Consider the following 27,920-nt stretch of genomic DNA (forward strand, 5'->3'; position numbering starts at 1 on the left):
ACTTTCTAATCTGCTCTGTAGGACCCATTCCATTGGCATCTACACATTCCACATATGCATGCTGTGCACAAGAATGTGCACTATTTTTTGTCTAGTGGACTGGTTGTACAGACAAATTTTGGACCCGGGCTTGGACTGATGGCATAATTTGTGCCACTCAGACCCCATCAGATCTCAGATACCGGCAGATGTAGAGAGAATAACAATGGCCTCACACGTCTGACAGAACAATAAGCTTCAGTGTTAAACAATACACAATATAGTTGACACACAGACACACAAACAAAGCACCGACTGCTGCCTCTGCTGCTGCTAAGACTACGCTTGCTTTGTGCTATGTTCACAGTCTTTGTGTTAGCATGCTAAACAGCAAATATCAACCTGACAAAACATCAAATCTCCAAAGCTATACGAAATATTACCCGTCTTTATGTGTGTACATTTACAGAGGTCATTGCATTTTTTTTGTGTGTGTAAATAAAGATAGAGAATTTTGATGACATAAAAGCATCAGTTCTCACGATTCCTTCTCCGTGACCTCGTGTGAATGTCCTTAATCACACGGTGCCACCGGCCTGAGAACACTATCTCTATTATTAATCACTGCATGTAACACCAAGTCCTCACGTGGGACTGTTTTCTCAGGAGTGCATCCTCCTTGTCTCACGCCTATCGTGTTTCCAGAACGTGATGCAGTGTTAGTCAACACCTATTTCCCCCAAGTCATACTGTTCAACCTGGATGTTTTAGTTGCAGGCTCAGGGGGCTTGTTGACCTGCTCGATTACAACCACCAACACAGACATAGATATTCAAAATAGGGGATTTGGGGGATGCTTAATGTGTTCTTCATCATACATTTTGTAAGATGAACTAGGAATCAACCACAAAAAAAAGCTTTCTAGGAGAAAACAAAATATCATTATTATTTTTTGGAATCGGTAAAGGTTGGTGACCTTCGCTGTTCGGTTAGTTTGTGTTTTCAAAGCAGAACGTGCTTTAGACATATGGTTTGAATGCTACAAACCCTCAGCCCATGTTGCTGCTACCACAGAGTAACATATGCTGTATGTCAATACTGTGTGACTCTGTTTCCAACAAAGACACATCAGATCACCCAGGAATTATTTTTTGAGTACAATGTCATCCATCTAAAGTTATAATGAAGACTAATTATTCTTTTAGTACCCCCTGTTTTCTTTCAATTACCCATTAGAAGATGTATCTCAGCTGTATCTGCCACTAATTTTGATTGCTTATCCAAAAATGAAGGCAGCATCAACAATCTTTTTGCAGGGGAGAAGGTTCCGTTGGGGTCACTGGAAGCGTGGCGTTAATTCAGAGAAGCATAAAATGCTGCACGCAGCACATTCAAGATCAAACACACTCAGAACAGCAATTTGTTCCCACAGAGGACAGGTAACCTATCACAGATTTATCAGAGGAATCTGCTCAGCATCAGCAGCAATAAAATAACAAAATACAGCTTAGTAGTGGCATAAATTGAACAATCATAAAATATTAGAGCTTTAACCACTTCTTTCTGTCATGCATTTTGACACTAGTTGAGCTGAAAGGAGGAATGACATCATTTTCTACTAAGGAGTTTGGGTGTGCAGCATAAAGGCGAACAGGTCTGTTTGTTCACATGCAGATATGAGTGGGAGGCTGTTGTTTATAGCCTATTTCTGACAACACGCACTTCTAAGTAAATATTCTGACAGTTTCCTGTGTGACTGTCATGTAGGAGTTTATTTTCAATGTAATCGCCTCTAGGCATTTGTCACACGTTGTTAGACTTTCAAAAATACACAGTTCCAGTGGGAACATTAGCAATATTTTCAGCAAAATTGTTACGATGGTACTTTAGTTTGCATTACTAGCGACAACCCTGGTGGCTTTGCTTTTCACAGCTTATTTTTGTTGTCAAACATAAAGGCAGAGGAAGTCAACAAGTAGTATTTGTGAAGTACTTGAACTCCCCTTTGAAAATGCATCTGTTGTGATTATTGTGTTTGTCATAAAGCGATAGCTATAGTTTGTCCTTCAGTGTCTCAGTTTTCATACTTGTGAAGTGAAGATGGAGATGGCGTTAGTAAAAAGACCAAAAGCAGGGTTAAACTGCTGCTATGGTTTTGTCCAAAGGTAAGAAACATCATAAATAAGTGCTGCTAAAGCTCACCAACACGTTACATCTCCAAAGTGTTAAAAAGGTATGTTTAGGTGTTTTTTTCAGAAATCAACTTCAATAGTGTTTTTTTTTATCAAGCAGGTTAATATGACCTGTAGTCAAGTGTTACAGTGACAGCAGCCTTTAAGTTGCCATAGTAATAATGTTGTGCATAAAGTTTGCATAAGGAGGAGGTCGGGGTGGATGGATCGGTTGATGAAATGCTGGATTTTAACTGAGGACGCTACTGTTTGCTTCCCATTTCAGAATATTTTTTGCAGGTCAAAACTCGAGCAACACTTGTAGTATAAAGAATAAAAGCATTTGTGAGTTCAATGGCTTGTGTAATTGTTTCCAGATTTTTAAATTTTTTTTGCATATATTCATAGGGTTAAGTTTAATGTAATTTTGTTTTCTCTGTAGCAGCATTGATTTCATAAATGCAACACACTATAGTTTTTGTATACATAGCATAAAGGTAAAAAAAAACGATATATATGCAGTGTTATCTTCATTTTAAATGTTGAAAGGGATTTGCGGCTCCTAGTGTTTTCTTTTCTGTAGGAAACAGGTTCAAATGGCTCTTTGAGTGTTTAAGGTTGCTGACCCATGCACTAGAGGAACAGACATTTTGAGGATCCTAGTATTCATTTGTAGATTGTGGATTTAAATGGACCACACATGATGACTACTTGGGTTTTAAAGTATCCTGCTTTTGTGTTTTGGCATATAAACACAATATCCTGATTTCATACACCGGGATAAGCCTTTATCCTGGTTTTGAGAAACCCACCTATGCTAACAAGAGTACTTCGAAAGAAACTGGAATAATGTTACATGTGTGCATCTTATCCTCGTTTCTGACCACGCCTGACTACCTGAGCAGGTGTGGCACATAGCAGAACTCGTACTGCTGTTTCCGCTGTAGTCTCATGAATAGTTCAACTATGTTGCACGCCAGGTAAAAGGATTCCTTAGATTCTTTCTCCACTTGGGGTCAATGACCTCCATTACAAAGACCTTATCCCACCAGTCAACTCCACCTTGTCTTATGTGGCTGTAGAGGTAAATTAGTTCAAAGTGAAACTACCAGTTGCAGGAATGTCAAATGAAATTGCTAGTTTGTGTTGTCAACATCAAAGATGCCTGCATAAACAGCCCACAGTAATTAATAACCGACATGCAAGTATTTATCATGTATAAGGCAATATTTATGACCAGATTTCTATGTGCTCCATGTAAATACCAAATCCTGAATATGATTAAAACCAGGACAAGCCTCATACATTGGATCCTGGTAAACATGTGAACACAATCAATGAACGGCAAAAACTACAGTAGATCCAGACAGAAAATGGAACATCAAATGCATACACCAGCATAATCTACAGTGGCTTTTCCATTGCTGCAACTTGTGACTGCTATGGGAATAGATGACTTATTATTAGATGTGGTGTCATGCAGAAACACATTCCACTCGTGGAATTAAATGCAACCTCATCCAGACAACACAATTTTCTTTTGACTTCCTTATGCCTCAGACCAGGAGATACAAACTCCGAGAACATCAAGTAAGTGAATTAGCAGTGAAGGTATGTCAACTCTTCGCACAAACCAGAAGGTTTTTTTTTCTTTAGAGCTAAACTAGTAAATATCGATTCTCTCGTCAACTGGTTGAAAAAAAACACCTTCAATGTGCCTCAAAATACATGGAAATATGAAAATCAGTCTTGGTTCATTGTTGAAGCAGGCAAATACAGAAGTACAAACAACAGCTCCTGCACAAACACAATGATCAGATGACATAGTGTACAGCCCATGGCAAACATGCTCCATACATTTGTACACATTTCATGCTACAGCACACCAGATAGCACCTGCTAGTTCAGTGCTTTCACACGAACTTTCAGTATTGTCAGTTGAGCGCACAACAAAATTAACTGGTCACGTGTTGCAGTGCCTTAGAAAACACAGAAAGCAATACACAGTTGCTATTGTGTTTGTGACACATCCATTCATATATGCAATTAGAAAGCTAAGCATTAATTAACCAAGACAACCATGAGTATAAGCAGCATGTCAATGATCATATCAGTTAACTGATGCTGATCCATTCTAATTGCTTTACATTCGCCCACACAGTAATTTCTCAGACAGTTTGATCCCACATTCACCCTATTGATCAGATTCACAGCCTTGATATGCTTCCGCTTCATTTACCAGAATATTTCATGATAGATTTAAACCATCAGTTTCTTGTTAAACTCACATATTAGGCCTCTGGGTAGGGCACAAAAGTCTTTTTTATCACTTATGCACTAAGGCAAATGTAAATGCACCTTAAGCCAATTTGTATATCTTGAAAGCTAATTTGGAGAATAAATGATCATTCAGAGTAAAATAAATGGAACTCAGGTTGCTTTTTCTTCATGTGCACACAGCTTAATATGTTGCAGTTGAATCTATTAATCTCCCCTATTGACAGTATGGGGAAATGAGCAGCATACTTAATCATTAACCGTTTCTTTTCAATTAAAATGTCGTACAGTAGCAGTAAAAACATTAAACTGTCAATGTTATTTTGTAAAACTGCAGACAGTGTTCACATGATCAGTTAAAATTATAACAGACTGATCATTTTTCAATAACTTCAATCACACTGGTTCATTACATTAACATTTTTGATTTTAGACATTAAACTGAGGTGCTAAAGAATAAAGCTGACTTTGCTTGACATACTTTTTTCTATATTGTTTTTTGTTCTGTTGCCAACGAATCCTATAAAAAGAACAAAAGCAACAGTGTCTTAGTCTGTTTCTCAGTGCTCTAACTTTCCTTGTATGTGACCATCAGCCCTCTAGCCCATTGATTCCTACTAAAAGTGGAAAATTTTAAAAGCTAATCTGTGGTACGGTTTCTGCTGGTCACTGTAGTTTCTAGCAAACGTTCGTCAAACAGATGTAAACAATCTATTTGTTGAGGACTATTTTCACTTGTGGATTAATACTATTCTAATGCTGTTGGGGGAATTTACAGCTGGTTGAGTCAAAATAGACTACAAAGTGTACATGGTAATGAAGGACCATGCTAGTCAGGGCAACAGTGTGTCTCACTAAGTTTTAAAACTTTTTGGACAATAATGAAAGTGAGTGTTTTTGTTATTTTCTAGGAAATTGTTAATATTAAGAAAAATATCTCAAGCTTTATTCTTTTAAATTACTCAAAGGAACCTCACACAAGACACATGACTGTTTATGGGCACATTTGATCTTCTGCTAAACCTCTTTTCTGGCAGAAAGGACCTTTGATTGAACGCTACCAGTGTAGGATTAAGACACTAACACACTGGATTAAAAACCGCTGAAAATATCACAAATATGCGTAATTCTAAAAATCCATCAGATGAGCATTCACGGTAGAATTTGAGGGGATCATCTTTTCACATCGTGTTTTCTAAAACACAATGAGCAACCTTTTCTTTGTCTCCATGAAATGACAGACTAACAACACGGGATCAACACTTTACCAAACAGCTTTCTTTCTGGTAATGTGAAGGCGACAGGCCAGAGCTGGCAGGCCTTCTTTGTGTCTTTGGTTATCAGCTCTGCTCTTATTTTGTCTGTGCACTAATCCCTCATATCGTCATGTATGGGGGAGGATGAAAGACTGCAGCCATGACCCAAATTCACAGAAAGGCCTTGAGACAAAACAATGGCAAAAGCTTATTGTAAAGCCCCTAATTATCGTTTTCATAGGTATGTAGGTACACTAGATAGCATCTAGCAGGGAAACCACGCGCTGAAAACAGTCATTTAAAATGAATCGCCTGGTAAAACATTGATCAGAACCTGGACAGCACCTAACATTCTGATACTGGGCCATTATCATTGTTTACTGATTATACATAAGCTGGACAAAGTTTGTGCCAAGCCTCAAGAAAGAGAAACGTGTCATGGTCTAGAGCAGCAGGATAGAAGTGACCTGCTGAGGTGTCCCAAAGCAAAACAATTAACCCCAGTTTCTCCAACAGGCTGCTATGTTGCTAATATCCAAGTGGCGAAACTGCATGACATTACAGAACTCTCTGTTTTAAGGAGAAGTGTACTGATACCTTACGGGTGAGATAATAGTTTCATGGTAACACTACCAAACTGATCTCTGGGAAATCCACAATTTAGACTGATTCTCAGGTTGCATTTCTTTTAACAGACTAAACAGGGATCGATTGTAATTATTTCTGCTTTTGTTAGTTGTTCTTTCGCCACAAAAAAAAAACAAAAAAAAAACTGGGGGCATGAAAGTTGACCTCTATTCAATACACAAGCTTCTAAAGTTACATTTGTACTTTCACTGAAACTTCACTCATATCCCAAAATACCTTACACAGAAGTCTGTATGCAGGATGGAGAGTACTTCTGTATATTTATGTGAAAAACGCTGCATAAAGCATGCTGAAGCTCCAAAGGGAGCTGCTCAAATTGAGATATAGACCAGACCTTTCATCAGCTCTGCTTGAGGGTAGCGTAACATACTCCGACTGAACTGTCAGTGGTCAGATCTTCAAGAGCAAGTTGTTTTGTGTGTATTTAGGTGTAAGCTTTTGCTAAGAAGGAAGAACGTGTGGAGTCAGGAAAGATCTGTGGTTCTGCTCCATCAATTTTTATGCCTTTTTTGATATTTAAGAGAACTGGCAATGACACACAATGCTAAATTGGTAGAATACTTTAGAGCAACGCAGAGTCCTGAAAGTAATCTTATAAAGTCTTTACGTTATAAAACTAGTAAACATATAACTAAAAGCAAAGCAAAGACACGCGCAGCAAGAACTATGTAGTTTATTGGTCACATGAAATATTTGTCCTCTCTCACTGGTGTCTTCCTTGATCTGTCATTTCATATTGGAAAGGTAGGATTAAATCATCTGCGATTTTGAAATCTGCGAACTACTGACCTCAATATTAGAGCAGGCAGCCCGCAGGGCTCGATTAGATAGACTGAGAAACCAGTAAATGATCTAAAATCTGCATAGACCTGTGGAGCAAACGCTGATCTCAATGACAGCTTTAGTGCAAAGTATTACACCTTGCACACAGGCATTAACTTTCATGTTGAAATACACATATTGGAGCTGTAATGTACTCCTACATGTAAAAGTGTCATATTTTTGTATTGCTGTCTGATTATTCAAAACTATACATTGAGTTCATCAGGGTGAAACTCTGGTTCTAACTGCTGTAGCCCCAGACATATGCACAATACAATGCCAGGAGAAAGAAAGCATCAAAACAATGCAAGATAAAGCCATGTTTCACATGAAGTGTTTTGGTCACAAAGAGGCTCATAAGTATGAACCTCTCAAACATAAATCAAAATAAATGGACAAAACTCTAAAAAAAACAAACTACATGTGTGATCTGAAATATATGCTATTTTCCATTACCACTATCTCTCATGCGGGTTGACAGCTAGTTCATTAGAATTAGGTACAACTCTGATAAACATCTACACTTTTTCTCTTTGCTGAAAAGAGGTCATACACTATGTGCTAAAAACAAGTGATACCCAGTGTGAGAATCCTTTCAACATCAACATGTGACTGTGATTGGGTCAGGTTAACGAGATTAAGTTAATCTTTTAACAAAGTTTGTCTCACTTAAACACGATGAATACGGCAGTTGAACAAACATTTTAATTGTCAGGCAACAGCCAAAGAAGATGGGTTTAAATTGAGTTTTTTTCCCTGACCTACAGCGCACACATGATCTGAATAATTCATATGTGATCAGTTGGAGTTGTTTTTTATATAGATTTGTTGGATTTTTATGCTATAGTCTTGCATTTTCTTTAGAGACGTTCTGATTTATATTTGAAACCATCTCACACACTGCAGACACATGTTCACAAAACATTAGCGTACACTAGCTTATAGCATGCATGCAATAATAGGATCTTATAGATCTGAAATATATTACCAGTTTCAGTAACACATTTTATATGGCTATGTCAAAAAAATAAAGATAAAATTGGAAAATTTGGATTTCATTTAAGTTGTTCTTTATAAATGGTAAATAGTCTGTACTTATATAGTGTCTTCCTGCATTAGTGGCACACAAAGTGCTTTAAATTGTGTTTCTCATTCATACATTCATATGCCATGACAGAGCTGCCAAGCATGCTGCCATTGGGAGCAACTTCAGGTTCAGTGTCTTGCCCAAAGACACTTCGACATGTGGAGGGGTGGGTGATTGAAACGCTGACCTTGCGATTAGGGGACAATTTACCCTGCTGCCTGAACCACAGCTGCCACACTTCATTTTAGATGATCTGACCTTGAGGCTTAATGTGACATCAGTAAGTAGTTTCTTTTTCTTTGCTTTGAGTTTTTTGTTTTTATTAAGTTTTGGTTTCCTTCGCAGTGGTTCTAGGAAATCCCCGACAACCCCTCAGGGCACACCAATTCTCGTATGTGACTCTAGAAAGAAAAAAAAACACATGGCAATAAATTGCCGTTGGTAATTTCCACTGCTATCCATCCAATGATGGTTGCCTGAGTAACTGCAAAAATATTGAAATGCCATCAGGTAGGCAAAACTAGAAGATCCTTAAACTTGGAGACTAATCAGAAGCCAAAAATGTCCACACAGTCCAGGAGTTGATTCAGAGACAGTGACAAATATTTCATCTTTCATAGCAAAAACTGTGAAGTAAACATAATAAATAATCTTCACATTGCCCGCTAATCCACCAAGAATGCACGCTTCCATGCACGTTTGGCCACCACAGCCTCTTAGCAGATGACAATGTGTTGTGCTGCGGCAAAAACTGACCAACTGTTTGGTCAGTGCTGTCTGCGTGGAGAGCCATGCTGCGCCACAGGATTTGGACGATTCATGCTGAGTGAATTGAAGACCAACTCTATTACATTTTTAGAGTATGATTCAGCATGTTTGTCCCCCTTGCAGTACTGATATTTGCCTGTGCACTCAAATATTTGCGGTTCTGCTTGCATAGTAACTTTTGAGCCCAGACACTGGAGATGCACAGCCGTGATTCATTCTCCAAGGTCATGTGTTCATTTTTTGCTGACCGGCTGCTCATCACAGCCTCAGTTGGGTGAAGAAGGGGGTGAATAATTATCCTGCTGACAATGAAGTCATCTATTGAACTTCTCCTGTAGTCATCCTCCAGCTCAAAGAAGGATTTCGAAACACTCATCTATTCAGCAAGTGCCATGGCATGTGATCGCAAGATGCATGATTCCGCGTTTGCCGTGGCGAAACGGTAATCAGTCATATGAATTACGGATGGCTGTTTGCTGAGCTTCTCTAAATGACCGCAGAAATGGATGACTATCAGCATCACTGTTGGGTTTTTTTAAAAAACACAATGCCATCCATTCATGTGAGTTCAATGGCTTTTGAACCACTGAACTCCACAGAACGTTGGAGGCTACAGATGTCAACAAACAGCCATCAATGCTCGGCAAACACGCGGTTTCTGGACAAAAGGCAAAGACTCGAGTGGTGGGGAGAGGGGCGACATGCTGTAACTGACACTGACCACCTGACCCACCTGATGGTTTACCCAGACATAACATCACACCTTGGAGCATTCGGGTCAAACAAGCCCAGACCTGTCGCAGTTTGACCCTGAAATACCAAAAGTCAATGGAGAGAGACATCTTCTAGCCAGGTCCTGATGCTTGTGCAAACACAATGCAGGGGGGCTCCGGAGCGAATGCATGTTGCTGTCACGGTTCATGCAGGTTCAGTGACTAAAAAAGGAAATGGATGACCTACTTCTCATATGTTTGTCACCCAGTTTCGTTGTTTCATAGTTCCCTAACAACTGTGTCATAAACACAAGAGGACCATATATCATAAACATTGGCACCCTTGCATTCGTGCATGTTTTAAATGTGCATTTACAGGAGAATTTTAAAACTTGAAGGAGTTACATGTGATTATGTTATCTGTAGAAACTAGATTAAAGTGGAAAATCACGTGTAAAACTGCAATAACCTGGTCACGGTAAAAGCTGTGTTTAAATACAGCTAATCACGAATCACGTTTTAAAGAAACCACAGTTTGAAACTAAAGTGGGGAACCTTAACAGGTATGTAGTTCAACTTTGAAACTGCTTAATGTTTTTTTTTTTTTTTTAATCTTTAGGGGTTGGTGCATTTGGCCTGAGATAGAGTAGCAGATCAGGATTTGTACTTAGATTTATTAGTTTTTCTTTATTGTGTGAATGTGTCCGAATCATATCAAAACTGTGCTGTTGGGCCGATTTAGACTTAATTTAGTTTTGGTTTCATTTTAGCTCTGACTTTATCATTTTCTAAGGATGCACAGCTATTGGTGCTTATGCTTCATTGAATGCCACCATGGTGCTGCCACTGTGGCTTCCCTACCAAGACTGGATTACCAACCAGGCCAGACGGGCAGCTGACCTGGAGCCAAGAGAAGCTGCAGGTTCACTGCACGTCAGTTATTTTTAGTAATTTGACTATTTGCAAATTTGTTGGCAAATTTGCATCACTAAAATACAATGTCAACAAAGATGGACCTTGGACATCGTATCAAAATCTAGTTTGATATCTAAACAAAACTGTGTTCCATAAAGAACCACAAACACAGGCAGCATTCCAGTATAATGTTGGTTGTGCTGACAGCAGGGTGCAGGACATTGCACAAAAAAAGTGGGATCAGTAAGGGTCAAATGTGATCTTTTGCCTTAGGGGATTCTAACAAGTTGATCCAGCCATATTTCTTGATCTTATTAGCACAGCTTATTCCTAAGAAATGAGGTTACTGCAGAATCCCAACTGTATTTATGTTATTTAACAACATATTCAGCCACTGGGTTGCTAAACTATGACAAACACATTGAAAAAACTCTTCTACTTAAGTCCACTTTGTCACTCACATTTCACATGTTAAACTTTCGAACACATTGCATCGTGCCAACCGAAGTGTATGCAAAGTAAAAGAAGGTGTTGTTTGCTCTAGAATAAGGAGAATACGGAAGAACAGAAACAAAAAATGAAGAAGGAAAACACTGGCATGTTAATTCTTGATAAAGACAAGCTGAACATGTGCCAGCTGAGGAGTGCCATGTAAACATTGCTGAGACTCGGTATTTATTCTTAGACCAAATGTCCTGCTACTTCCTTCCTGTTGGTAACAAGCTGGGAATATTGCTGGGAATATCCTGCCCCCTCACAGACAGAATGCAGGCCTTGATACTGAACTGCTCTTCCTCTGTGAATTAAACAAAACATGGAAAGCCTCTGATGACTTCATGCGGGGTCATCGACCTGCTGTAGAGAACACCATGTTCTGAGAGACAGAGCAGTTACAACAGCTTCTGCTTGAGCAAAGAAGTGACACGTAGCTGCCGTCTCACAGCAGCCAGAGCGATATGAGTGTAAATATACTCAGACATATGAATATTCATTAATGAAGGCATATCACAGGAGAGAAAGACAACCCCAAAATGAATTGGCATAGTAAATTTGATGTATCCAAAATCCTAAGTGTAGTTTCTCTAGCTCTATAGTTTAAAACCCTTAGGCTAAAACATTGTTTCGTCAATGGTATTTTCACAGATAACACAAGAATCTGTCTAGAAACATCCCTTGTTTCAAAATTGCAGCGTTACAGAATGGAAAATAACAGAATCTATGCAATCTGTGACATACCTTCAGAGTCTTTTGTAGAACTGAAACAATTAGTTGGATAATCAGTTAATTGCGGAAACAGATTAGATCAGCAATATGGTGTTTAAGTGCTTGAATTTTTTTAAACCTAAAAACACGACCTGTAGAGCACTATGGTTCATCTCTTCCATTATCTTTTGCACCTTTTTCTCCATTTCTTCCCCCCTTTTTCATTTTCACGTCTTCATTGTTACTCTTTCTTCAAATCTTTTTTTTTTTTTGCTCTTATCCCACGTGTATTTTTTCTTACCTTTAATGTGCAGTTTGGTGTTTTTATTATTTCATTTGCATCAGCTGGTGTTTGTTGTATAGATTTATTTATATTCAAATTCTGCATTACTATATTTAACTCAATCTTTCCACATTTTCCCCTTTCTGATTAGCCTGACTGTGTTGTAATACTGTCTTCATGAGTATCCTACTTGGTAAACTCTGCAGTTGCTATAGAAATAGTGTTATTATTTTGAATCTTAAACCTGATCAGCTACTCAGCTTGAAAACAAATACCCTGCTGTCTCTATGATTTGCGTATCTTTCTATACTTGACCACGATAGAGGCAGCCTATCTATAATGTCAAAAATAGTGCTCACATGTTCATATCAAGATCACAGATAAGCTACTTATGCAACAAAATATGGTTCAAAAGTGAAATAATCTGTGAAAGAATCTAACATTCTTTAAAAGTTAAGCGATGACACCAAGCGTTTCCATCATAACACACTTTTAAACCAGGGAATTGGTGAATATAGTTAAGCACACAGACTGAACAAAGAAAAGATCTTCTGAGGTGAGCTGGGAGGAATGAGAGCTGCCAGGCTTCACGTCACATGTGCCAACGTGGATAAGTCATCTATTAATACTGCACTATGGTCAAGACTAAAGTTTCAAAAGACGGGGTGACTCCGCTCAGAAAGGAACGTGACACATCATCCAGCAGATTGGATGGTCTGCAATCAGTATCGTCTCACCAAGATGAGCTGTTCATGCTGAACCGCTGATGAATGGGAGCCACCTGACCTCTGATCTCTCAATTACTCTCAAACTTCTGGTTAAAGCTATTTTCCAACTCAGTATTCCATAACAAAACACAACATTGTTTGACAACAGTGTGCTCATGAAAGCTTGGAAAATGTGTGAAGCAAATGGTGGACAACTGTATGATCAATCACTAACACAGAACACAAAGGCTGACATGCAAGGACAAAATGCATTTACCCTAAAGATGATGATGATGATGATCGTGTTAAAATTAAGACAATGGCAAAGACTAGTGAAAATTCCTCAAAATGTGACTAGCAGCTAGTTTATAATGCAACTACTTTTAATAAAATGTTTTAGCAGCAATTCTTTTTTAATACCAGGTCAGAGTCTCAGTGATTTTCATATTTGAACATTTACAGACATGCATAAGCATCAACCTGTATTATTTTTTAAATTTTAGAGCAAGCAAATACATTTACATACTTTCACTCAAAGCATACAGTAGAATGTGCAGTTAGTGCACATTGGATCATCAATCCAACCTCCCTAATGTGCCATGAATCAATAGGCTCAGCACACTCCAGCTTATCTGTTCAGATGCTGCTTTGGCTCTGTTGAAGGGCATTACCAGACCGAAAGACAAATGTGTCTGCTTTGGTTTCCAAACAAGATTAAACAGGAGAATGTGTTAACATCCATTTTTAACTATAGAATGAGTTGGAAGGCTGGTGTGTAATTCAAAATACCAGCCACAGCAAGGAGCAACGTGTGTGTAATGGATTTTATCAGAGAGGCTGCATATGCACATTTCTGCTTTTTTGCATGAATTATAATGGATACAGTTGCTGGCATTCAACAGGTGTTTCCAGGGAAAGAAACCGTGGTTGCTAATCGCAGCTTCCAAAGAACTGAGGAGCTGGTGTTGGCAGAGATAAACAGGGTGGATGGGCCTCAGTAACTCAAACTAAAAGAGAAATATCAAGGCAGGAAGAAAAAAAACAAACACCTGACAATTTAGGTCACAGTGAGTGATGAGTCTGGAAAGTTCAGTGTGGAAACACCACAGCAATGAAGGCTCATCACTGACCAGAGACAATATAGCACTAAACAGAGGATCTAAATGCTTATTTACACCAATGCACTGAGACACATTTAAACATGTTTTGCTCAAAGGCACTTCTGCAAGTAAGAGAGGAAAGACTTAAGCATACACCCTCAGGGTACTCTGCACAATTATATAAACATATTGAAATAGCAGAGCCCAGACTGTAAGCTAAGATTTAATTAGAGACTAGTTCTGAAGCTCAAAGTAAGACAAGTCTCTAATTCTTTGCCAGTGAAGCGGCTCTGGAAATTCTTGTGATGTTTGAGTGCTGTGGCTCGTTTTTCTGGTGCAAGATATGCAAGCACTTAACTTTTTAAGTTAGCAACTCTGTTTCCCTTTTACAGTGTTACTGCAAACTGCGCACTCTTCTCCTATCTCTGCATCTCAGACTCAGAATTCTCAGTATTTGCAGCGTCTAACAAGTAACTGCTGCCGAGCGCTGTAAAAGATTAACTTGTGCGTCAGCTGACTTCCCAGAAACTGTTGCTTTTTTTTAAACCAGTGGGCGGGGTGTTGCTAAGGGGAAGTGAAGAGGCATACAACCAATGCCCTGTATGTCTGAAAGGCTGTTCCTCAAAGCTCAAATTACCAAACTGTAAAAGGCCAGTTTATGTTGGCTGCTAAAGAGAAACATTTGAGCAATGAAAAATGAGGAAATGGGTTTATTTAGTTCTGAAAACTCAAACTTCCTTAGTGGAGCCACCAAAAAGTCCACATCCCCATGACCTACAGAGAACCACTAGTCCAAGGAATTTAACTTCAGAAATTCTTAATACAGAGAAAGTTTTTTGAGCATAGGTAAGACAATTTAGTGCTGAAAAATTCTTCTGGACTGGCAATACCTGGGAAATGATTGTAGCTGAATATAATCAATACTCCTCAGAGTATCAGAATGTTAAGTACATGTACAGACAATAGTTTCAAAACCACTCCTTAAACTATCCCACAATAGGAATGTGTTCACCTGTTCACAAGCTTTCATTTTGCAACTGCACGTCTTTGCTGGTGTAGAAGCTGCACTACTCCATTCAAAGCAAACAACTGCAGCTGGAAATTGTGAAAGCAGCAGTAAATAAAAAAAAAAAAAGCTGTCTAGTTTTCTTGAAAGAATGGTGTTTGCTGCAGCTTCCTCAAAAGTGTTTGTCTGCTGCATTAGATAACTGACCACCTAACCACTTGTGGAGCAAAACCACAATAAGAACTTCTCAAACTCTTCCATGTAAATGCCCTTTTCAAAATTGTCCTATTTTCACTTTCATACACATTATTTAAGCCTGAGAACAAAGATCATTTATTCGGCATGCAAATTCGACTTTAAGTCTGCAAATATAAAGCTAGGTGATGGTTTGCTCTCCAATACTGTGTTGCCCTCATTACATTTTAATGCTTGGTTACCTACATTTCATTAGTTTACTTTCTCACACCTGAATTTTCTATATGAGCACTTAAGCTTTTACACCATTCTACTGTTTTTGCATATGTTAACATATCAGCTATTGATAAATGAGCTAAAAACAACACTTCAGACACACGTATATATCATTATATCAAATAAAAAAACATTTTTCAGCATTAATACTCCAGGTAAAAGAGGAAATGGTGCATATACAAATAACATAATTTAATGATATATTGCTCTTAAAACCTGATTTCCAACAATAAGGTTGTTAAAAGAGTGTGCACTTTGCACATTCACTCCCAAGACACTGCAGTGGTGTCTGTTTTCTGCATCTCCAATCCACTTGTGGATGGTGCAAACTGCTCTCTGAAATTGCCTCAGCCTCAGTTCCCCGCTGTGTAAAGGCTGTTCTTCATGCTGAACTGCATGGAGGTAACCAGGGTGGTGGCTAACATCCCTAGCCGCAGGAGACAACTAGGAGAGCTCTGCTGTGGATCATCACCATGGAGAGGCTCTTCTCCATTTCCTCCTAAGACCTTGATGAGTGTTGTTTGTTCTGTAACCCAAGACAACGGGAGGATCGGAACAAACAAGGGCGAAGCCACACATCACCAAGGATTCCCCTACTCAAGGTTCGATGTGGTCCTCAAAGATTTAAGGTTTCAGATGACAGTAAGTGCAAAAATATTATTGTATTCAAAGATTAACAATACAAACAGCAAGACTACAGTTGAGCGGAATTCTGAGAAATTTCTGGACTACAAACTTTTCAAAAATGTGTGTGGGTTAAAGACAAAATGGCTGAAATTTTCTATCAAAACACCAAAAAATCAATCAAACAAACAAACAAAAAAATCACATCACAGCTATCAAACATTCAAATATCCAATCAAATATGTCATGGTGATCAGTCACCAGTTTCTGGGTAGCTTGCAGCCCAGAAAGAAGACCATGTTATGCAACTCTGAGGATGTTATGAACTGGCTTTACCCCAGTTTCTCAGTCTAGCTGGTGCATTTAGCTGTTTTGCACCAGCTCTGTGCAGATATAAGCAAGCAACCACTGCAACTTGCAAAACTGCGGATGCAGCTGAGTGCTCAGCGTGATGAAGGTGCTGCCACAGCCTCATCAGATTTCTAGGAAATAGCAGTCATTGCTCTGCCTTTGGGTTGTGGTGTGAATAAACATCAAAGCCTAACAAGTGCGGAGGTGTTAAACTTAGTTTAGTGCAGTTACATTTCAACATAATAGAATGAGTGTAGATGTAACTCATCTTCTGTTTTTGCAAAATTCCCTCAACAAAAAGACAGTATCAAAAGGTCAAACCACTTGAATTAGATTTCACTTTTTATTTTTCTATACAGATTTGTAGCTTACACGCGAATGTTTACTGTTAATTATGATCTGCATTCTCTGAGGGAAAAAATAAATACTCCCCAGTGACTGTCACCTCTGGTACAGCCAATCTGCATCTCAATCTTGCCAACTCAGTGTTTGTCATTTCTTTTTCAAAAAGACTCAAAATGTCCAGGATCTTGTACAGTCAAAAGTCCAGCATGTGGTTGGTGCTGATCCAACATTTTCATAACAAGGAAGTGCAGCTACACTCATGCAAATCCACCCTTTCTGCCCCTCATTTGATTGAGATGTCCACACAAAGAATCCAGGAGTTCTAAATGGGCTGAATGGAAATGGGCTTCATGGCTGCACGATCTAAAAAAAAACACAGCTTTCCCTTCCTGCTTTGGCCTGGGGCTTGCTAACAAACCATTATCACCAGAGAATTGTGATACAATTTTAAACCAAATAGTAAACATAATTAGAAGAAAAATATAGCACAAATCAGGTCAACTGACTCCCCATAACCATTTCAATTTGCATAGAAACATATTTTACATTTATTAGAAAAATAAATTTCTTTGTAAATTAAATAAAACCTAATTGTTTGAACATTGAATGTTGAAGGTAAAGTCCAATCCTTCATAGCAAAATGACTTATTTTGCAGGTGCAGGTGGAAGGGGGCCCAACAAACAGATGAAAGGAACTACTTGTGTGACCATCTTATCTGTAGTTTAGTCTTTCATTTCCATCGTCTTTAGTCCAAACCCAAGCAGAGAAAGTTGGTAAAAAAAAACCAAGCCTCTTGAGTGTCCAACAAATTCACCTGATCAGCAGGGCCAGTGTTGCCCCAATACCAGCAAATCCAGCAAAGGCCATGAGTGTGTTCCTGACCGTCAACTCAGGGTCTGCTACTCGAAAAAACTCCACAAAACCATCCTGGGGAGAAAAAAATTTGAAAAAGACATGAGAATCTGAGGGTGACACAGAGAGGCAAAGATGGACACATAAGCTTTTGTTGCACAATGAGAGCAGTTACGCAACCAACATTTTTGCTACTTCCTGTCTTTCAGACATTAGTCAGAACTTACCCATGAGTTGTTTTTGACCAGCCAGTCTCGCTGTTCAGAAAGCAGGTATGTGGAAATCTCCTGGCTGACCAGGTCCACGCAGTTCTCCCTGCCCCTCTCCTTCAGGTACTGACATACCACCGCCCCAAAGGCCACCAGGCTCGTAATACGACCCCAGTTGGTCGTCCTGTCTGCAAAGAGGCTCTTGGCTACTGCACTGACAAACGACACATCATCCCCTCTGTCATCCAGCGACAGTTTGTTGATCATACCTATAAAATAAAAGTGATGGTCAGAAGTGTATCTTGTTTATACATCTGAGTTAGTATTTTTGTACAGCCATCAGCTCCATTTACAACTTACTTCCAACGAAATGAGTTACAAGTGGATGTCTGCTGAGTTACACTGAACTAATGCCTACGTATCACTTCCTTGTAAATCTTGTGAGTAAAATGGCTCCTACTGGTCAAAACAGCACTTCCAAACATGGAATCTGTAGTGAGGAGTTAGCAGTGTTAAATGCTGCCTGCAGCTAACGCAGGCTAATGCTAAGGCCTGTCTTTGTGAAAAAGCCTCACATACTGGTGGCTACCTACCATTGTATGCGTATCTGTGTTTGTCCAAAACGTCATCCACAACTCTTTTCATTGTTGATAATGCTTTGCTTTCATTCCACCGGGGCTTTGAAAGTCCAGTAAAGTCTCTTAAGAAACGGCGAAGGAGTTGCCTCGTGTCATTCTCCAGCAACTCGTCTCCTGCTGGACAACTGGAGACGTCGGTTTCACTGTCCGACTGCAGCTCCGGGGTGCACGGTAAAGAGCCCTCCTCCATACTGTCGCTGTCTTGTCGAAGGTTTTTTGACGCATACCCATTCACTCCCAGGTTCTTCGGCCGTTTTGGGGTTTCATTGGAGCCAACATTCCCGTTGTGAGAGTCTATGGAGGAGGCCACGGCAATCTGCGGGGAGGAATCTCCGGATCCATAGTGCATCGGTCCCTCCACGACTCCATTTTGAGGAAAAATTAAGTAGTTCATGAACGCCGTCCTCTTCGTCGTCGTCGGAATCATATTCATTTTCGATTCTTAGATTAGAGATTACTCAGTTGCTTACAAAAAAAGTCGTTTATTTAAGATTTAGTGCTAGCTTATGTGAACCAAAAAGCTAGCGTGTTCTTTTACGTTTACCTACACTACATATTTGACAAACGGCGAAACGGAAGTGAAGCGCTGTGAAACGGAGCTGCGCAGTTTTGATATGCGACGGCAATGACGTCAGTGAACGTCAATGGGGACGTGCTTCATTTTCCCCTGAAGCCCTGTTCCCCTTTCAAACCGTTTTGTTCATAGTTCTTTTATTTAGATTAGTTTTAAATTACAAAAGAAGAAAAAATAGAACGACTCAAAGTCATTGTGACTTTAAAGCTAGAAATATTAATTATGTAAAAAAGTGTCACTGATATTTTTTGTGGGCTTCTGCTGTATTTTTCCATGACATCAAAAATGAAAAGACCGAGGAAACGTTCTTTGAAACGTTCCCAACATTAACCACAATAGCAAAAACTATTAATAGAAGAAAACAATGACAAATACAAAGGTGGAACCTACAGCCTAAATAAACATATCTTCCCCATAAGAAATATTTTATTTAAGGTGGAGCTTTGTTTTATAAGAGTTACAGTGCAAAAAGTAAAATCCTGTGATATGTTTATGCTTTCATACATGGCTACAAATTCTGATCTTACACTAATAAAGAAAAAGCAACCCTTCATGTGGACTGCTGTAAACTGCCAAAAGGGGACACAGACGTTTACAGCCACTCTGTCTAGCACATAATCACACATAACCTTTTTGTTATCACATGAGCCTACATCAACACTTTTCCATAATTTAGGAACATCAGGGATCTTTCCGAAGCAGCTTGTTTCCTCTAAACAATTACTAGTTTATGCTGGAAAAAGAGAACTTTGTTTACCAGCGTGAAGTTACAAATGAATGACTGTGCCTCCCCCTAGCGGCCAGTAGGAGCTTTTACTTACTTCTAGCAAATTCGTGTGTTTACCAGTACGATTCTGGGTTTTATGTTTTAACTTGAGAACTTTTCTTCTTATGGCTCAACCAGTACATCTGTTGTGAAAGGACAGAGACTTGACTTGAATAAAAACCAGCCAGGAAGTCTTATTAATGTAAAAGTTTATTTCAAATACTGACAAAAATCCTCTCATCTACTCCCACACAACTGAAACATTCCAAGTACCCCTGTACTTTCTGAAGTCTTAAAATCATTCCTGTGTTCTCCAGTAATCCTCTATATCATGTAAACCCCTTTTTTTTCTTGGAAGCAAGGGTGCCTCTGATTTCCCTGCAGTTATCTTGGGCCAGGATGAAATACACTAATTATGCAATAAGAGAACACAAGAAAAAAAAAACATTTACTTGCAAAACAAGAAAACGGATAAAGTAAAAGCAGCACAAAAGTACTTCAGAGCACACAGCCTGTCATTTCTTTATACATTCTGGCACGTATTAATCATAGCTGAACAAGAGACACCCTGTGTGTTGGGTTTGAAACATACCCTGCTATTTCTTCTCATTGAACTGCTCCGTGCAAAGCCAAATATCAAGTAGCGTTCAAGAACCCCTGTCCACTGTTGTTTCATATTCAACCATACCTTTTGTTGTCTTTTTAAAGCAGGAAAATGTAGGCTTTTAAACACAATATAATGCAAAAAATAGTCTGTCCTTGTCAATCAAAGTGACATGAAGCATTTCAGACTTTACTTTTTTAAGTTATGGCCAGACCAACAGTTGGATTAAATCTAACAATGCAGTTAATAAATGTAGCTTTGAAATTTACATCACAGTCTGAAACCAAACTGACTTTGTCACAGGAGTTATAGTACTGAGATACTTAAGGACAACAGAGCTGGACTGGTAGAACCAGGAGGACAGGTGTTCTTTACAGGGTATCATGTCTTAGATCTGTCTTTGAATCAGCAGCATTTACATATATTTTCATATGATACAGATTCACATAGCCTCTGCAATACACTAAGATATAGCAGAAGTAGTAATAAACTGAAAGGAGAGAGGAACCACTGAATCAGAAATAGCTCAGGCTTTGAAAGAGTGAAAAGCAGGTGGGAAACAACAAAAAACATTTCCTGCTGAAGTCTATTTACAATAGTTGGAACAAAGAAAAGCAGTGCATTCATACAACACCATAACAAGCACATACGTACAGGTCAGTTCTCTTTCACCCACTGCAAATTTGACACATTTTAAAGTCTCAATGAAAAACAAGGGAGGTTGAGTATGTGATGGTGCATGCACCCTATCACCTAGCCTATGTGGTGGAGTGTGCGTATGTGAAGGTTCCCTGAAGTAGTAATAAACACTGATTCTCAGTGAGTGCCGGCATCCAATTCAGATTCTTGAATGTGCGAAGGGGCACACATTCAAAGTCTGGAGATTTGGTGACTGCGCCTGTTTCAGAGGTTGAACCACAGTAACAGGTGGGACTGGAGTGCAGAGCACAAGCTCACACTTTGCCCTCTCATGTTATAAAATCTCTCTCTGCTTTGCCAAGTGTTGGAGTGAGTGCTCCTGCAGACATGCAGTGTCCCACTTTAAGCCCGAGATGATGCTCATTGGAGTTCTGCTTATCAGTCTGTGAGCTGTTTACCCTCTGACACCCCTGAGATCAAAGATCAGTCTGTGTAGTGCGTCTGTTTGGGATATTTATTGAGGTGCTGGTAGTAAGAGTAGGTCTATATTCCAGCTAAGGTTGTAGGGAAGTAAAGTAGTAGGATTCTTTTACTAAGGTTAGTGTTTCATGACGTAAATTGCTGTGAAAGAATGCAAGTTGTCAAGGGAACCACTATGTCTGACTGTGATATATTCTAAAAGTGTTAACACACGGAGAGAACAATCTCCTGCACAAAATTTGAAATCAACTTCAGAATAAGTCATTCTATTGGTCGGTCCCAAATGTCTACAAAAACTTTATCTGCATATGTGCCGTTGCGGGACAGAACTATGAAGGCTATAACTGTGGTAACTTTTGTCTTCTCAATGTTGTAGTTGTATGCAGTTAACTTATAGCGGTGTCTGGATCAGTGTGTCAAAGAAATTAGTAGGAAGTAACATATCTGTGTGATCACTGCACTCTCTATATATCATCAACCAGATCAGCTCAGGCTCCAGTTGAAATTTAAATCAGATGAATAGATGCTAACAGTCACACTGAAAAGACAAATGTATCCACAGTCTCTGGGCCTGATAGCTGCAGTGTGGAGTTTGGCTCAGTTGTTAAAGCAAAGAATTTTCAAGCCAGAAATCCCAGGATGTAATCCCAAGTGAGTTGATTTAGCACTACCATTTCTCTCAGGCATGCTAGCTGGTCTGGTCCTCAAAGCGCCAAGCTTATCACAAATTGCGTGCTTGTTTGACTATTATTTACAGAAGCATATACTCTATGCGGGGTGCTTCTATCCCCCCACAAATATTTTAGGCTCATAGTAAACACACGTCTTGATGCAACTCAATAGCAACCAAACTAAGGCTGAGCTCAGAGACTGGCAGGGTTCCCAGCCTTTAAAAATAATACAAGGATATACTCAGCTGGTTCTTGCCCTGGGCCGCAAACAGGAGCATGTGTACATGGATTGTCAGGACAGCAAAAAGCAAAGGAACGAACTGTGACTGTGGACATTGTAGGACTTTGTGTGTATGTTGATACTTTTCATCACTAAACAGATGCTCCACTCCTGCTAAAAAAAACATTAAATTTCTTTCTTATTTGTTATATTTTACAATCATGCAGCATATTTCGAGAGAACGGGAGCAAAGGTAGTATGAAATTAAAGCAACACTAGCAAAGGAGAAAGAAAAAGTTTCTCTTTTAAATCCCCATTTGGCTGAGCTGCAGCAGTTAACATCAGGTTATGTCTGACAAAAAAAAAAGATGCAAGGAACCCTCTATTCATTTCCCAACAGGGTGTCAGTGAATTGTAAGCATCTCTTAAACTAGGCAGCTGCCCTTGACAGATTTGGTATGCAAGCAATTATTCACATACGTTTTCCTCAGACCGTCAAGCTGAAGCCAGCCACCGGCATAGGAAGGGAACGTGAAGATCAAAGAACACGCTGCGATCATGGTTCCTAACTCCCTTACACACATTATTTTGGTGTCATTCAGGATGCAAAAAAAGAACAAAACATACTATACAGAATACAAAGTGCATTAACTCACCCCATCCAACCCCTGCCCGGTGACACACACCTACTGTAATGCATCTTGGAACACTGAAATCCAAGATATAAGGGAGGCGGTAGAGCAGAGTGTGCAGAGGGGGCAGAGCTGTGCGTGGTAGGAAGGCAAAGAAGGCTGCGACCTTTAGGGCCACCTAAACCTCCATCCCTCCCACCCCGCCCCACCCACATACAAGCAAATGGAGTTTCAACTTATACAACTCTGCCCGATATGTTAAAGCCAGTGGTGCCTGGGGATGAAAAGGGAAAAAAGGGGAGGGAGGTGGACATATTTGGGACACAAGTGAGGTGGTGAAGGGACGTTTGCCGGGAGTCCCAGGGGGGTAGAGGGTGCTTCTGGGACGATCAAGGCTAGCCAGCCAGCTTGCTGGTTACCAAGGAGGACTTCCTCTGGGGCAGATCCTGTGGCGTGGGGATGTGGTCGCCAGTCACCAGGTTCTTGTCGGGTCCTGCCACAGGAAGCTGCTTGTTTTTCATCTTGGCCTTGGCCATGTTGTAGTCCCCCGAGTCGAAGTACTTTTGCTGTGGGAGAACAGACACAAGAGTTGCTCCAAGCATTAGAGACGTGCTACATACACTTTTAAATTAAGCAAAGAAAACAAGCCGTGGTTTTCATCAATGACATCATGTGTCTTACAACAGAAGAATTATTGCTCACTGAAACTCTTGCTCTTAATAATAATAATAATAATAATAATAAATTTTATTTATAAAGCGCTTTTCCAAAAACTCAAAGACGCTGAAACGCTGCTCTTGTCGTGACAAGCCCTACGTAGAACCTTCCAAATGCTATCCCAGTGTAAGAGATGGAGGACAAAATCCATACTCCATGTGTGCTACAACCAAATGAGGCTTTAGCAGTCTGAGTTAAGCCTATTGCATATTTTCTAATGCAAGGCCCCATTAACCCACACACCTCCACACCTGTGCAACTGTGTAATAGCAGCTAGTAAATATCTCTCAAATTTTAAAACATCATGGTCCACAGCTGCACTGAATGTATACAGCTCCATACAAAACACACCATAAAGGAGAAAATAAGATGACAAGAGGACGTGGGAAGAAAATAGCAGAGATGCTACAGCATGATGACATATTACTGTAAAACAGACGTGCAGCTTTTCCTGCTCTTTTGTCTAGTGCAGTCTTTTCATGTTCTTGCATTATGTTTAACGGGAATCACCGATTGGAGACAAACAGCAACTTCTGCACCAACAGAAGAGCACGACTCAGACCAAAACGCACTATAATTTTTGCAGACACTGCTCACACATCAGTAAAGAAGATGGTGTGTGGGTTGCCACAGGGACTATGCTTCGCTCTTTAGTCAAATCATATTCCTAAGTTTCAAAATTAAAGTCCTTTTCCTATGAAGTTACCTACCTTATCATCAGTCTGTGATGGTGTTGATTATCTTATGATAAAGTACTGCAATTTCTGTTCTGGCTTTTCCCTCAGCCTGCCTTGACTACTCCTACTCCTAGCCAGTGATTTCCCACGTTTCCCAGAATGACTTTCAACAAGCTCCAGAGGTGGAAGTTCTCTGTAGTATATGCAGTACGTGTAGGTGGAGGGAGCAACAGTTTTTCTGGTTGAGAAAAGTTAGAGGGGAGAGAGAGTTGCCTTGGGGTGCTCTGCCCTGCTGTTCAAAATACAAATTAAGAGCACTCCTTCAAAGAGGCTGTATTTCACATGCTACTGATGAAGCTGATTCTAGTCTACTGAGGTTCAGTTGGTGGAGAAATTATTTTTCTCTCTGCTTCAGTAGATTTAGCCTTGCAGGATTGATGAATGAACAACAAAAACTCTTCCAGTGTATGCAATGTTGTCTGTAGCTGCTTTTCAAACAATGTTTTTTAAGTTCATTTTTTTAGGTTCTGTGACAGTGATGCATTGGAGCTGGAATGACCACAGTACAAACATCAACAAGGCCACATAGCTGCAAAACTTTCTCAGTTTTGTTTCAGTGTTCAGTTGTTTTTCAAAGACATCTTCTGCGGTCATCAAATCTCTAACCAATTTTTTACGAGGCACAATCCGGTGGCAGATGGTGTCGTGGGCAAAACATGATAACCTACCCCTTTCTGTAGTCTCTTCATCAAGAAGTCTGAGCCGCCAGGTTTCTGGCCGAGGCCGGGGTACTTGGCCTTCAGCTTGGCCTCCTCTGCCTTCACTGGATTTGCATTCTTTTCCTGGGAGTCCTGGGGAAACACAACAAATAGACATAGAGGCTGCTGTTTTGCAGAAGTTAGGGCCCCCTCAGAGTGTCAGCTGCAGCTTCAGGAAAATTTTTAGTACAAATAGAACAGCTGGTTGAATGACAGGCACTCATTTATGGTCACCCAGTAATTCCAAAAATTCTGCTGCTTCTACAAAAACACCACAGTTAAGCAGTAAAACCTATTGTAGAGCAAAGGGCAATGCCACTGAAAAATTCACACTTAAATTACTTCTGCAAGCCTCTGCTGTGAAGTGGGATAAAATTATAACAATGACTATTGAGAACCAAATACACTTCATGGTAGCATGAGTCAGAGCATGAATGTTCTCTTGTTACAGTCTCTCATATCAAAATCATGCCTTGGGACGAAACCAAAGAACAACAACTTCTGGGACAACATGAACCTGAAGAAGAAGCCTGAAAGATTTTTCAGAAGTTGACATTGACAAATAACAACTAAAGCCCTGTTGGGAAATCATGTTAATAAGGATTTTGGCATAGGAACATTATGCATGTATCTGTTAAAGACTGGTCTTTGAAGAATGAAATCTGATGCTCACAGATCTATACAGGTGTTTTTTGCAAATCTACTTATATTAAATCAGAACCGTAACCTGACGCGGCAGATGGTTATATGTCTGAGAAGTCTGTAAAGCCAAAAAAAATTGCACATAATAGACCTACAATTCAGTTTTGAATCTTCCCCTTAAGCAGGACAAGCAATCACAGTGTTGTGAATTGCTAAATCACAGGTTATTACATGCTAATATTTTTTAGTTACAGTGAAACAAACAGCACGTTTTGGTTATGATAAATATCAATATTAAATTAAATCTTGTCATTCCTTTTCTTCTCGTAATGTGAATCCCCTTGTTTGTTTTTAGAAAAAAAAAATCTGTGAAAGAAACTAAAACTTCACAGTGCTTTCCAATACCTAAAACTCGGAGGTGGCAACTTGTTAAGACAAAGCATGTATCTGTGCTGTTGCCACTGACTAATACTGGCCAAACCGGTCAGATACCCATTATTCAAGTCAATGAGGCCAATCATTTGGGCCACCACCTTGTGTACACAGTGTGAATCAAGTATTTTAAGTGCACATTAAAACTATTTCAGGAAACAGTAGTTGTTAACTGCTGTAAGACTACAGCGGACAAACTCCAAAGGCCATTTATGCACTCCTTGCACATACACCTGGAGCGAGCAGCACACAGTGGAGACCTACTTCCACTATGCAGACAAGATAGGGCACTCAGCCTGTAAAGCTTGCTAGGGCAGGGATAAAATGTGACTAAGGACACAGAAGCCGATGAACAGATTCCCTCAGGAGGAGGGGGGACGTGTGGCACAGAGTGTGCTGATTCACTTTGGTCCATGACGAGAAATTTATGAGCTACTATATTCGGTCCCAATGCAGGGAAACTGCAATATCCAACAACAAATTCTTTGTGCGTTCGCTCTTTCTGTTATGTATAACTATTATGTGCAGAACTGGAAAATTTCCCTCAGGCACAAGTTTGATTCAACAGTTTCTCAACACTACTTGACTTCACAGATATGCAGTATTTACTTGTTCCAGTACCTCACTGAAGCTGTATTTCACTTGCTATGAGTGAAATAGTCAAATCTTAACTCGGAATTGTTCAAACAAATGGAAAAGTTTGGATTCATCATTTTATACACAATCTTTCTGACACATTTAATATGGATAGAAAAGTTTGACAAAAATTAAAGTTTGGTTTAAGACAAGCTACAACTTTAGGCAAAGTTTGAGCCACTGTTACAAAATTACCTAGTTCACACAGAATTTCTGTGACATTGATTTGTGATTGGTGTTTGGCTGTAAGTATGTCAACAGTAATAAAATGCCTTGTTTGTCAAAGCAATGTGCACACAGTTTCAATTCACTGTGACTTTATGGCTAGAGGTGGAGTGCATGGTTTCTGTGCATGCAGGACTCTGCTGAGAAACAGGTTTGTCAGGACGAGACCATTAGGATCTCTGCCCAATGTGGCATTCAGGAAAAAGACGGTAGATTTCTTTTAGATCAAGCATCTGTACTACCTCAAAGTGCACTGAGTGAAATCACAAGTTATATCTGTACAAGGAGACTGCAGACCCTCTATAGCACGTTTCGAGACCCCCCAGTACAGACCAATGAGGCCCGAGCTGCTGTGGACTCGTCAGCCAATGACACAAGGCAAGGGACAAAACAAAGTGACACACAGGCAAGGTGTTCTGCATGTTATGACAGCTCCAACTAAAACCATTTTCATCCCGCCGAGCACACTATCACAGCCATACGTATCTTCCAGGAGTCCCGCTCTGCCTCGGTGCAGCGATAAGCATATTGCAAACACTTCACTTGAGCTAGCTGATGCTAGCCACTTCTAGCTAGCATGCTCGGTGGTTAGCTACCAACATCAAGACAACAGTCTGCAACCCACCTGTTTTTCGTCCTCGTAGTCCACTTGAGTGTCCGAGTCCAGGTTTTCTGAAGACATTGTGTGAGCGTGGTGGACAAACAGGTGTCCTGTTTGCAAGACAACTTAAAGAGATGTTTACAGGAGCTATCGTTTGATGTACTTGTACTGAATCTAATCCTGCTTTTCTGAACACGACTGCTCCCCAACAAAAATGGCG

The 27,920-nt window shown here is 39.8% G+C and overlaps 2 protein-coding genes across 3 annotated transcripts in view; both read right to left on the minus strand.

Moving 5' to 3' along the window:
* Nucleotides 1–19,010, minus strand: part of mcl1b (MCL1 apoptosis regulator, BCL2 family member b) — a 39,095-nt gene extending 20,085 nt beyond the window's left edge. Inside the window, exons 1-3 of one of the 2 annotated variants that reach the window (XR_008602795.1) lie at nt 18,382–19,010; nt 17,807–18,057; nt 17,542–17,654 (exon numbers count right to left, since the gene is read on the minus strand). Coding sequence is in view for 1 of the 2 variants with exons in the window: in XM_023274890.3 (XP_023130658.1) it covers nt 17,538–17,654; nt 17,807–18,057; nt 18,382–18,859 (846 nt within the window). In the remaining variant the exon portion in view is untranslated. Of the gene's footprint in view, nt 1–16,705; nt 17,655–17,806; nt 18,058–18,381 lie in introns of those variants that run through there. The other variant, XM_023274890.3, reaches the window with a different exon arrangement.
* A 948-nt stretch (nt 19,011–19,958) lies between these two features.
* ensab (endosulfine alpha b) lies at nt 19,959–27,917 on the minus strand. The gene is made up of 3 exons (XM_023274898.3): nt 27,725–27,917; nt 25,135–25,257; nt 19,959–23,578 (listed from the first exon to the last, which is right to left on the minus strand). Exons 1-3 carry the CDS (start codon nt 27,779–27,781, stop codon nt 23,408–23,410), a joined length of 351 nt encoding a protein of 116 aa, XP_023130666.1. The 5' UTR covers nt 27,782–27,917; the 3' UTR covers nt 19,959–23,407.
* Nucleotides 27,918–27,920: the final 3 nt, after the last annotated feature.

The sequence above is a fragment of the Amphiprion ocellaris genome, chromosome 9, assembly GCF_022539595.1.
Source record: "Amphiprion ocellaris isolate individual 3 ecotype Okinawa chromosome 9, ASM2253959v1, whole genome shotgun sequence".
NCBI lineage: Eukaryota > Metazoa > Chordata > Actinopteri > Pomacentridae > Amphiprion > Amphiprion ocellaris.

What these genes read in the sequence shown, in the direction of transcription:
- ensab (XM_023274898.3), bottom strand. Translation starts at nt 27,781, where the DNA reads ATGTCTTCAGAAAACCTGGACTCGGACACTCAAGTGGACTACGAGGAC. An exon ending in ACTACGAGGACGAAAAACAG is followed by an intron (nt 25,258 to 27,724) that starts GTGGGTTGCAGA and finishes GTGTTTCCCCAG; the next exon opens with GACTCCCAGGAAAAGAATGC. An exon ending in TGAAGAGACTACAGAAAGGG is followed by an intron (nt 23,579 to 25,134) that starts GTAGGTTATCAT and finishes GTTCTCCCACAG; the next exon opens with CAAAAGTACTTCGACTCGGG.